Consider the following 13,190-nt stretch of genomic DNA (forward strand, 5'->3'; position numbering starts at 1 on the left):
ATGGACTTAGCATGGAAGCATACCAAAATGCCTCAAGAGTATGAAGAGGAAAATATCTTTCCATCGCTTTATTATTCAACACCGAAAGAAAAATGTGGAAAAATAGCGAATATGGGCGAAAATCGTCTGATATTTGATGTACCAAGTAACAGAACTGTTGTCATGAAAGGTGCTAAAGCTCAAACTAAAAAGTGGACATGAAAAAATGCACTACTGTTGTGCTCACTGTTGTAAACTTAATCCAATGATTTTAAAGCACAAAAACGCCAAAACCTTCTGAAATACCGTCAGATATTGTTAGTACATGACAAGGGTTGTATGGACGAGGCTGGTACGAAATTATGGATTAAGTGTGTGGGAGAGAAGGGATGGTATTTTACATGTAGTATCTTCATGTGCTAGATCAGCTCAGTAGTCATTTGAAAAATTATGTGAAAGAGAAATTGAGGCAGGGAAAATTGAGGCAGGGAAATACGGAGCTTGGTTCACAACTGCAACATCCTGATGTCTCAAAAAATAAAACATCTAAAGTGTGTATTAGAGCAATGGAACAATTGTTGGATAAAACCCAACATAAATTCACGTCGAAGGGAGTTCTAAAACATAAATCAAGCAAGCATCACTGGATAAAACAGTCGCGCTTTAAATTTACATTGTTGTTAAATCTTTAGGGAAGTGCGGCATAAGTAATCCTCTCAATGGCAGTGAAGGTCATCTGATATATGAAGAGGACGATGACGAAGTAATCAGATGTCGATTTTCAGGGATTTTAAAGGTCAGTGCGATTTTATAAACTAAGAATTTAGTCCGGCTTTGCAATCTAATAAAAACAGTAAAAATTTTATTTTTGTAATTGAGTCTTATAGTCCATAGCGTTTTATAGTCCGGTAATGATGGCAATGTTTTCTTCAGAACGATGAACACCAATACGCAAAGAAGCATTGTACGCAACCGTTTCCGTTTTCTCAGGTTGAGCAGCCACTCATGTCGTTGCGTTATGTTGACCACACATTCTACGGAGTTTGCGAACACTCTTAAAACGAACAGTGGTATTGAGGCCTGCGTCCGCTGTTCGTAGTGCGCTGTACTTTTATTTTATTTTATTTTTTTTGTTCTACAAGTGTTGTCAGATTTTGTGTTGGGGCAAAATGACGGAAGAAGTGGAACATTATTATTCCATCAAATTTTAGAATTGGCTGTTCTCAGTGTGGCTGTGGTTCGTCAGCTTCCCTGTTCCGCTGACTTAGCATAGTTCGAACCCTACGAGCATCGCGCGAAGGCATGTTTGCCACATTGACATTCTTCAGTAATACGAACCTCACTCTGGGAAGAAACGTAATAATTATTGCTGGTTCCATTGGCATAATTTAGCGGTAAACGCATAACGGGTCACTTAACCGAAAATTGACTCTTGCAGCCGATTGTGAATACACGTACCACAGGAATTTCACTGAAAAAAATTCCAAATTTTTTCATTTAATTCCTTCGCCACACACATTTAGCAGACGAATGAGGACAATTTTATTTAAATATGCTTTAGAGACATTCATACAGTAATCTTCTACGTACGTGGGTAGATAATTGAAAAACAGGAATAAAAATAATCGGGTTTCGAACATGGGGGCACAAAATTTTAAAGCTGCGACGCTAGCCATTGCGCCACTGCTTCGGTTGAACTATTTACTCGCTAAAAGGCCGTACAGTACCTCGAAAAGTTTGACCGCCGTTTACTCAGAAACGGTAGAGTATGTACGGATAAGCGCACACGTGTTCACTTATTTTGATCACTCTTCAGCTGAACGAAGTTTCTGGGAAATTATGGCACTTGCCGTTTCGTCTTTAGAAGGGTAACAAATTTGAGTTTCATTTAATTATTGATAGAATTTTAAAAATATAATGCCGTCATCAAATTAAGAGGTATAATCTTGCGTTAGGGTTTAACGCAAGAGCATTATCAAAGCGAGAAACTGTATGTATATCTTCAGTCTCTCAGGCTGTGCATATTCCCGGACCAGTATTTGAGAGTGAAGGCACTTAGCGACGACTTCTAACAAACCTTGCATATAATTTCAAACGTTTCTCTGATTAAATGTTTTACATGCTCAATGGCGAATATTTAATACTCATTTGTAATCAGATGTGAGCTGTTTTATACACAGGAGTTCGATTCTTTAAAGATAATACTGGTGCCTACCTATTGCGATCGCAGCAGCACGCCTATACATTAGTTTGTGTGCGTTCTTATTTAAGACGCCGGGGGACGACTCTAAAATTTGGGATTGGTCACTCTATCATCCTGTAGGCCGCTGCCTTTAAACATTAACTGAACTGCTATTTCAGAGAAATGTACTAATACAGGTTTTCCATTCGCCTTCCCTGTTACTGATCTTACGTGCTCGTTCAGTTTCATGTAGATTTCTGGTATTGTTGTTAACTGAAACTTCATGCCAGATTAAAACTGATTGTCAGACCTAGGTTCGAACCCGGAACCTTGTTTCGCCGGGGTTGAAGCCGTGAGAGGTGACAGGATAGCTGTCAACGAAAGCACTGCACACGGAAGGCAAGGTTCGGGGTTAGTGGCGATCCAGCATAGTTTTAATCAGCCGGGTGTGCTGCGCTGAAGATATAAGCTATCACTTGCCATTGGGTTCTCTGTTACAGGCATGTCATGATTTTATCCGTATCTAAAGACGATTGTTACTCGTTAACAAAAGTAGGAATTTTGTCATTCCTGCTTTTTTAAAGATATCCAATGACACGTCTCTGGAGAAAACAGCGTCGTTATCGAAACATACTGCTGTTGATTCTACTTCTAAGAAGCACTAGAGCACTGTGTTCAACTGACGCATTGGTTGTCGAATGAAGTGTACATCGCGATCTACGTAACGGGCTAGAAACACCAAACTGCCACGCTGTAATTCTGTTAAATTTCCGCGAATTACTTACCAAGCACATCATAATTATAAACATTTTTGGGATAGGAGAAATTTAGTTCTCATTTATCGTCTAAAAGAAATACGTCAAACTGATTTAGGCAATCTGAAAGACCTCATGTTTCACTCTGTGAATGGATCTTGTAGGCAGCACTAGGGACCACAACCACACTTATAAGGTTTCCTCAAATTGTTAGAGGCACTGAAAGACAGTTTTCTTTATAAACAAGAAATTGGCTCGGGCGTTGTTTCGCATCAATGAGTATATAATAGAATATGTAGGATTGAATCAAAAGGTATCTCACTGTACCTTAAAATTTCTCCCTCGTAAGTTCGTCTGGAGCTTTTTACATGATCTATGAGGGTACTACGGTGTAGTGGTTCCATCAGATGCACTCTTACCTGTATTTATTGCAGTAGCAGTCTGTTCCCGCAACAGAATAAGTACTACATAAAACACATTCGTAAAGAATTTTATGCAATTTGACAAAACCCTCCCCGTTGTGGTAGTACTCACGGGGCTAGATGTTGTGGAAGGTCATGGCAGGCAACAGCTGGCGTTGACCACAATCGACCTCCGTCGGTCTACAACGGAAATGCGACGCGCTACGAACGTTAGGACGTGACCTTGTATTGGGCAGGGTCAAGGTCGCCTACCCGCGACACCAGCGCCGCCCGGAGCCGCGGACTTTCCGTGGGACTACGCGAGACAGGGACGCGTGCGCCCCGCGCCACGTGCTACCCTGTTGGCAGGCGCCATAGCAGGCACCGGTTGCCGTTCGTACGGGGGGCGCGGACTCAATCCACAAATTAAGAGGCCGTAAACAGTAGTCTTCGCGAAGGCACGGTGAAGACGAATTTGTTAAAGATGCCGCAAGTCCAGACTGCTTCATTACAAGTGGCAAAAGGTACGTCGTGAACAGTGGTGTGGTTTTACTGAAATGTAGTCTAGGCGAAATATGTCGGGGGAGGGTGGCTTGGCTACTGTTAAGTAGCCAACGTAAACTGTAATGAAAATACGATAAATCTAAGAGAACAGATCTCTAAAGAGCTACTCGTGCTAGTTTCGCAGTGAATGACAAAATAGAAGTCAACTCAGGGTAAACTTGTAAGTAGTCAACATACATGTCGCTTTCTTCGAAATAATGGAGTTGATACGTCTGGCGAATTGTTTACGAAGCTTCTTTCCGGGAGGGAAGGAGAAGGCAGCAGCAGTTGCTCCTCCCGCGTCTCGCTGGGTATGCCCTTACATGGTAACAAAAGGCGTGAATGATTGAAACGTTAGTTTGCCAGTTAGTAGAATGCCAAAGGTGAATTGTCTTCCTTAGCTAAATGTTTTTCACCTATGCTTGGGAAGGTTCGGCTTGAAACCAGACCTCCGTTTAACAAGTGAAATTTAGTCTTCAAATAACTGTAATTGCTACTGTTGTCTTCAGTCCGAAGGCTTCATTGGAAAAAGTCCTTAACGCAAGAGTCTCTGCATAACTACAGCAACCTACATCTACTTTAATCTGTTTGGAAATAAACTTAATTTTGGATCAGAGAAACTAAGCACTCTGCTATCTAGAGGGCATTTCATAAAGTGGCTATAATTTGACTGCTACGGTCGCAGGTTCGAATCCTGCCGCGGGCATGAATGTGTGTGATGTCCTTGGGTTGGTTAGGTTTAAGTAGTTCTTAAGTTCTAGGTCACTGATGACCAATGCAGTTAAGTCCCATAGTGCTCAGAGCCATTTGAACCATTTTTATAATTTGACTTCACAGTGTTTTCGGGCACTTAATCCGCTTGCTTTACTATAAGAACGTGATAGCATTTGTCACAACAGGCTGTGAGCCGAACCTGATTAATTAAATGTTCTGATAAGGCAAGTTCGTTTTGCCGACTGACGCCCACAGACAATTATAAAATAATGCAACTCTTGCTATGAGACAAATAATGGAAAATAATAGCATCGTAAACGATGTAGTAATAAGTAAGGGTAACATATTTTCCAAACATTAGGCAGGAAAAACGAATTTGACAAGGTGTTGACATAGGAACACTTCTTTGTACAAAAATCGATGGTAAATTGTTTCCTACTTGATCTTAAGTTGCTTTTATCTGAAATGACGTAAAGCCAAACTGTTGCGCCAGTTCGCTCAGTAACCCGCTATTGAGAACCACACTGGGCGGAAACTGGGCCTGTCTGCTTCGCAGTAATCTCAGGGCGGATGCGCTCGGCTGGGGTGATTGTGCTGGCGGAGGCGGGACGAGTTACCTCAGCCACCTGCGTACCGCCTCCGCGGTGGCGCCACGACACAGCCACTGAAGCGGAAATCCGCTTGCCGTGAACGTCTGCCCCACAATGTACTTGGCGCGCTCACGAAGGCGAGTTGTAAACTCTTGTGACCTTAGTTTACGACTAATTCGACCAAATCTACTGAAGAGTATGTCAGTTATTTTCTGCCCGCGAAGCATTGTAGTACGGTCTTTTAAATTGAAAGGGTCGTTGGGGCCATTGCGGACTCCCTATCGGACATAAACGGCAGATGGTTCAAAAAAAAAAAACTTGCAGAGCCTAACTTCGTAGTTTCCAAATTGCTTGAAAGTAGGTTACGTAAATTCGAACTGTGGTAAATGAAGACTCTTAACTGGCATCACACGTTTCGGCATATGACAGCGACTCTGAGGAAATGAATCTGGATCAGAGTGAAGATTTACAACCGGATATTTTTCAACGGAACACTTATCAGATAAGCGCGAAGCCAGAAACTTGTAAAGAATAATCTTCGCTTGCCAGTTTCCTGCAAGATACTGGTTAGATATAGCTCACGAAACATGAATTGGTCAAATTCCCTATATGACTATGGTACGGGAAGTATCTACATAAGAAACATGATGGAACTCTCTGAATTTGGTTAATCTTGGGGAAAGAAAAAAAAAACTTTGTCATACATTCAGTTTTCACTGAAAGTTTATGAAGGTGTTCCAGAGTTTTCGTATTACGAAACTCTAATGAATAAGTAATATTTGAACTCTCGACCTCGCAGTAAGACTTCTAGAATGCCTGGTAGAGGTCGACGAGGCACGTAAAGACATTTCCTCTGCTGTTGGAACAGGTATGCTTCAGTCATATCGATTACAATTATAATTTCACGAATATCGATTGACAGCCGGTGGAACTTGGCAGGTTATCAGGTCAGTGTTTTTTTTCTGGCGCATGTTACGTCATTGTTAGTTATTAGTTGCATACTTAGCTTTTTTTCCCTCCCAATGGGGAACGTGTTAAAATTCTTTAATCTCCGTGTGGGATAATGTAAGAGCAAACTGCTGCCATCTGCCATCTGTAGATCTACATTCTCTACAAACTACTTTGAAGTGCATGGCAGAGGATACTTGGTTAGAGTTTGGGATTTCTTCCCGTTAGAGTCGTATAAGTAGTACGAAAACAATTTGCTTACAAATGGCAACTTTTGCGTAGTACCTACATTTACTCCAATCCCAAAACTTGTAAAAACGAAGTTGACACTAGACGCTGGCACAGCTATCCAAATTTAATGAATGTCTCATTTCATTAAGAAATGTTCATTCTTCTTCAACAACCAGAATTGTCTATTGACTTATTTACAGTCGGGGAAAAAAACCATACCTGTCAGACCTGGGCTGAAACGCAAATTAAGTAGGAAAGACGGGACATTCCTAACGAACATGAAGACTTCGGCTCGCACAGCCGAAACATGTACCTATGCAAACTTGCTTGTCTGGGTTTTGTAATATTTTACGGAATTAACAACTGATGGTTACAGCTTGAACTTTGAAAGGAAGTCTCCAGTTGTAGATGGACCTTTACATGCTAGAATTCTCCCGTACTGTGCCCTATCAACCTATCCTACTTTGTCAAGTTGTGCCTTGAGCTGTTTCGCTAATTTGATCCAGTACTTCTTAATTCAGTAAATCGCCTGTCTGATATTTGGTATTCTTCTGTAGCAGTGTATTTCAGAAGCTTATATTTTCGTGTCTGTGCTGTTCATAGCTTGTATTTCACTTCAGTAAGAGACTACACTCTGAATACCCAAAGGAAATGACATAAACGTTCTCGATGTATATTCAGTGGTAGACTACACACTTCCATGACAGCTAGTCTGTATTTGTGATCAGTTGCTCAATCACTTTTGGCATTGTCTTTGTAAGACTGAATGTTTCTCGTGGGATAGCGAGTGTTGCCTACTGCAAACCTTACTGACAAGAATAGTTTAAGACTTAGATGTCACAGTCAATCACATGGATTTCTTTTGGTGAATTGAAAGAACTTAATTTTCCGAAAAGGTGTCAGGTTGTTGCTGGACACAGGTGCTGTAATTTTAAAGCAAACTTGCCATGTTTTGAAAACACAACACTGAGGAAGAGAATGCCCTAAATAAAGTTTCAAAGACCACACAGTCACACACTTTAATCTGGAATACAGTATTGGTAGCATCATACTCAAGGAAGAATGAGGTATCAGACACTGAAGCATGATAGAGGGCTGTCTAAATACCTTTGGCATTTATGGAAGTTCAAATAAGTCCCCTAGTTTTGTCACCTGTGTTGCATACTAATTAGGTGTAGTTATGATCCATACATAGCACTAAAACATTAATCCAGGGGCTTTCATTATCGTGAATATACCTCAACACGTAAGATACCTTTAAGAACAAAATATTATGTATAAATGAAGTGGCACTCAAATTGATTTGTGCAGGATTGAGCAGTTTAAATTGCATGCTATGTGAAATAGCTAGTTGAATATTTTCACCCATCACTGACAGTAGTAAAATATCAAATATAGGGATTATTACCTAGATACAGGTAAATCACTTTATTGATCAAATTTAAAGAAACTTACTGTTACAATAAAATTTTAGTTTCATAGACATTAACTCTCATTCTGAGCCTCACTAGTAGACATTACTATTACTGATTTAATAGTCTGGTACAAAAAAGCTCTTCAGTAAGGTGCAAACTGAACAATGATAAATTCTTGCTTTCCTGATTGTAGTTAGCTACAATCATTCAGTACCCCTATAAGATCAGCTACATAAATTGATTATTGTGGTCATGAGGACATAAAAGTAAAATGTTTCAACTTAAAAATTTTCCCTGTCCATTGCTAAGTCTGGCTTGCAGCTTGGTGTCAACTACATGCCACAAAAGTTTGTCGGGTGTCCAGTCAAAATATTGTGTAATTGACAACCAATTGCAAACATAGAATTTCTTAGAACAGTAAAATGTTTGACTCCTATTAGAATGTGTCAATTTTTGGAGTAAGGTCCTCCAGTGTAAAATATTTCCTTAAACATCTCTTGTTTCAGTGCAGCATTTCAGTGACTTTAACAGTGCCTGTTACTTCAGATTAATAGCATAGCTATTTCAAACCTTTGTGGTTACCCTATCTTGAAAAGGGTGAGGCAAACGAAAAGAAAAAGATTTGGTACCATATAACAAGGATTTACAAGTTAATTTTTGATAAATCTACCTGGCCTCAACTTTACCACCACAGCTTGTTTCCTGACAGTGGTAGGTCGTAAATCACTGCATACCAACTTCAGAATTGACAGATGAGTCTTTTTCTCTTATGCATTACATTTGTGCAGAGATTGCTGGCCGATGGTAAAATTCTCCCTGGTTGTTACATTATTTTCTGTTGTCCCCTCCTTGTGTTCATTTTTCAAGTTAACTTGAACTTAAACCACTGGGAGTTTCATGAACACAACCATTCCCTCTTAACATTACAATGTGAAATACACATTTATCACTATTGAATATTTGTTATAGTTAAACCTCAGCTGGTTGTCATATTTTGAGCTAGATGTATGCCTGTGAAGACATGTGTTTGAAGCTTTTTTTTTTTTTTTTTTTTTTTTTTTTTTTTTTTTTTTTTTTTTTTTTCCCTAAAGTGCTTGCTGTCCAGATCATGTTCAGTTTGGTTCTCACTGCAGTTGGATACATCCAGTGAGCAATATTTTAAATATGCTCGTTCCAGCTTGCATGAAAATGCAATCAAATGTTAATATGAACTATTTATGAGCACCATCAAAACTATTGTGCTTCTGTTTATTACTCTGCCATAGTGAAAATAATTGTGGAAATACACAAATTGTACATAATGTACAGATAAACCACAAAAGAATTTAAAAACTTGTTAGTGATACTTCAAATCGGAAACTTTTTAGTGCCTATCTCATTTGCAGTCATGCTTTAAATGTATTTTTCATGTGCGGTTGTAGACTAAGATTAAGTAAAACTTTTGTTTAAAACAAATACATAGTGTGGTAGCAGTAGTCTGGTAACGCCGATTGTTAACTTTCATTTTGCTCTTAAATTTGAGAACATCATACTGCATAAAGTAATGTGGTGACTGTCATCCCACAGTACATCTAATGAATTTGATCATTTCAGGGTAGTCTCACCTGTAAAATTATAAGAACTAGAAATTTATTCATCCATTTTGTTTCAGGATTTCTTCACAGAAATTGTAAAATTTCCTCGAAGCTGAAATTGGTACTAAAGTATCAAATGTGCTTCTTAGTATAGGCTACATATTGCCGAGAGTAAACAAATCTGTCAAACTGCAGTGATGATAAATATTATATTGGAAGATCTTTCTGATATTGTGGTGTACTCTTGCCACAGTTCCTACTTGATTATCTTATTGAAAGGAGTTTAAAACATTTGAGAAACTCAACCCGTATTAAAATCATTATCCAGCAATCCTGGTTTTTGTTGTGTGTGTGGTTTCCTTAAGTTAAAGTAAATCCAAATATGGTGTACTTCCAAAAAGACTGCTTCAAATTTGCTGCCCTATTCGTGCACAGTTAGACTCGGACAACACTCTAATAATTTTAGGGGTGCCTAAATTTCCTTGTTATAGTTGTTGCTGTAGTAAAGCTATTTTTTCGAGGTAGATGCGAAGCTTTAGCCCTTGTAAACCAAATATTTGATTAAAGACTCAAAATTCTGTGCCCACCTTTTCTTCCCATGCAATTGTATGGATTCTGCCGCATGAGCAGTGTAACTTACAGCTTTCCTCTGTTTTAAAATGCCAAGAAAATTCTGCAGTGAATCATAGAAGTTTTCTTCTATTTCAGTGAAGCCTGCAGACATGTACTTCGAAGAAAATGAGTGAGTACTGTGCTTGAACAGCAGAACTTGCCTGCATTTATTAGTGCATGAAAAAAGCATGGAAAAGATACTTGCTTTGCACACTTGTGTGGTTACAGTGCATGTGTAATATCTTTGAATATACATACAATAATTTAAAAGCATGTTAAATATTGCAAATGTTCGGATTAGTTGCAAATGGTATAAATGTTTAATGGATGATCCATTACACTGTATTTGAAAGGTGGAAAGATTTTTTAATCTGTCTGTGTTAAAAAAGATGGACACGTTCTTCTGTGCTTCTATTAAAAGCATATTCAGTAAAATACCAAAAACAAGTACTGTTGCAGTACTAATCATCCAGATTAGTTGTGGTATATTTACTAAAAAGAGTAAACAAATATCACTAAAAATGTAAATTTGGTACAATTACAGTGTTAAACAATATTGAAAGTGTGTGTGAAGAAATTACTTCCTGCAATCACTAGCATGATGTAAGATATGAAATGTAGTGCATGAGCAGTAAAAATAACATTGTTAATATGCACTATCAAATAACGAATGGTATGTAAGTACCTGTCATACTGACTGCACTTTCTTTTCCAGGAATATGGACAGCATCTTGATAAGTGGCACAATAGGTGCCATTAAAGCAATTGCATTTGTCTGTGATATAATAACATATCCAGTTCATTTCATTCTCCAAAGGCCATGGGAGAAGAAAAGACTTTCAAGTAGAGTAAAAGTAAGTTCTTCTGTAATTGAATAGTTTCTCAAGGCCTAAATTTTTAGTAAGAGGCTGAATGAATGAATGAATGAATGAATGAATTAATTAATTAATTAATTAATGCATATATGTACCATCATAAATGGCTGATTACTTTCTCCTTTTCAACAGGCACAAACTGTTGCCTTAGATGAGACGTCAATTACTTACCGTAGTCTTCAGACTCCACAGAAGCATCACTTGAGAATGGTGCGTGATAAAGTGGACACAATGGAAAAAATGTTAGTCTACGTTTCACGCCTGTATCCCACAAGGCGCTGTCTAGGTACCAGAGAAATTCTGGCAGAAGAAGATGAGCCACAACCCAATGGACGCATTTTCAAAAAGGTAAGACTTAGTTAAAAGTGAACTTCATGTTTTGTCTGTTTCTGCTGCTGCTTCTTGTTCTTAATGATGCTCTCAGTTGTCACTACTTCACTCTGAAAGTTACTTCGCTCTTTAAGATCTTTGTACAGTTCTCATTTTATTCATTAATCAATTTACCATTAACACATCCGATACTGAACTGTGACCTTTCGTCTCAATAATTAGTAATAAAACAATTGCTTGCATTTGTCATACATGGTAGATGCTCGCCACTTTTCCTATATAATCTATTGTGCAGATAATTATTTTGCTCTGTTAATGGAATTGATGTAACATTATTAATATTCATTAAAAATAGTTAGTTGAATCTTAATATTTAACTTGAAGCTTCATTTAAAATCGGTATAAATAAAAACTTAAGTCTTCATGCTCTGAAAATAGTTGGAATTAGGAAGCTTATGAAGAATTGAACAAAATACATTTGCAGTAGATCTAATTCTAAGAATAATTCCTCTTTCAAAGAGAATGATGCTGGGTTGGTTTTTGGTAAGAAAAACTTTCCAAAATTATTTTAAGACCTGATTTGCTTTTTGATGCATATGCTGCAGTGCTAAGATTAATATTAAGCATGTCACTTTTTGATTCCAATGTGATTTTTTTTTCAGTTTATAATGGGAGATTATAAATGGAAAACATTTGAAGAAGTGGAAACCATCTCTTCTCATTTTGGCTGTGGTTTGAGAGCTCTTGGATTGCAACCAAAACAAAATGTTGTCATATTTGCCGAAACAAGGGCAGAGTGGCTTTTTGCTGCTCATGGATGCTTCAAACAGAATATGACGGGTATGATGAAAATTTAAGTTTTCAATTTTACAAACTCAAATAAAAACTGACCAGCGACTTAAAATTTTATAGCGAATAGATTTAAAAGTAATGGTACCTCCATAATTTACATCAATCTGAAAGAGAACTGCATGTGCACACTCCTGACAGTGTTGCCTTTGTCAAATACCTGGAGATACATATAAAATTAAGCCAATGGCTGTGCTGGTTCCTGTCAGATCACTGAAGAGCTGTCAGCTGGGTTAGCACTTGAGCGACAGACTGGGTCTGCTGAGTGTTGGCAGGTGCACTCAGCCCTTCAGGATAATTGCAGCTTCTTAATTGGGAACTAATCTCTCTGATCACAAACTGACAATGGTTGGGAGAGTGGTGATCTTACCACATACCCCTCCATATCTGCATCGAATGACAACCATCAGCTGAGTGTGACAAGGCAGTTGGTCAGCACCAATTGCTCAGTTTTGGATCTAAATTGTATGAAGTGTACTTCATCTTGAGAATCTTATAACTGAAAATGGAATTTCAGATTAGTTAAATTTGTGGATTCACCTCTTCTACTAATACCAAACTTTAAAGTTAGAGACAGAACTTCTGAGGGGAAAACGTCTTCCATTTCAGTACATACGCACTGTGATATTTACAAAAGTTATTGCACATGAACTTGCCAGTCTTTAAAATTGATGACTATGCAAATCTTCAGTGTTTTGAGAAATGCCAATTTTTTTAAAGATTACTTACTAAATACCTCAGAAACATGAAAGCATGACAAGGATGTCAGTAATCTGAATACATGGCGAATAAGGCATGATAGAAAGTCATATTTTATTATGTACTTACTTAAATTTTCAGTTTTATGTGCTTTTAACTGTTATGTTTCCTTTCACATTGCCTCAGAGTTGTGATACTGACAGGCTTGCATGTTTGTCAAAACTGTGCAGTGTGGCATACCTTCAGCAATAAACATTTGTTGCTATTATCTTTAAGGTTCACCAAAAAATATCTGAATTATTAAAAATAACAAAAGGGTTGATATCGTGCATAGGCTTTCCAGAAGACCTGGAGGGTAGTTAAAAACCTCTGACATCATTCTCAAATTGCCAAACGATACAGTTTTCTGCTTCTGGAAAATGCATATTTCATTACATTTTTAGAAATTCTTAGTGTTCCTGCCATTGGAAGACATTAATCAGATGTACTACTA

The 13,190-nt window shown here is 38.1% G+C and overlaps 1 protein-coding gene across 6 annotated transcripts in view; it reads left to right on the plus strand.

Annotated features, from left to right (window-relative positions):
- The window catches only part of LOC126457105 (long-chain-fatty-acid--CoA ligase 4), a 284,484-nt gene that overhangs the window by 234,957 nt on the left and 36,337 nt on the right, over positions 1–13,190 (plus strand). For 4 of the 6 annotated variants that reach the window (XM_050093146.1, XM_050093147.1, XM_050093148.1 and 1 more), the window contains 4 exons: positions 10,041–10,074; positions 10,660–10,798; positions 10,952–11,167; positions 11,812–11,989. In XM_050093146.1, the coding sequence (XP_049949103.1) occupies positions 10,041–10,074; positions 10,660–10,798; positions 10,952–11,167; positions 11,812–11,989 (567 nt within the window). The remainder of the gene's footprint in view (positions 1–10,040; positions 10,075–10,659; positions 10,799–10,951; positions 11,168–11,811; positions 11,990–13,190) is intronic. The other 2 variants (XM_050093150.1, XM_050093151.1) reach the window with 1 other exon arrangement.

This window comes from Schistocerca serialis, chromosome 2 (genome assembly GCF_023864345.2).
Source record: "Schistocerca serialis cubense isolate TAMUIC-IGC-003099 chromosome 2, iqSchSeri2.2, whole genome shotgun sequence".
Taxonomy (NCBI): Eukaryota; Metazoa; Arthropoda; class Insecta; order Orthoptera; family Acrididae; genus Schistocerca; species Schistocerca serialis.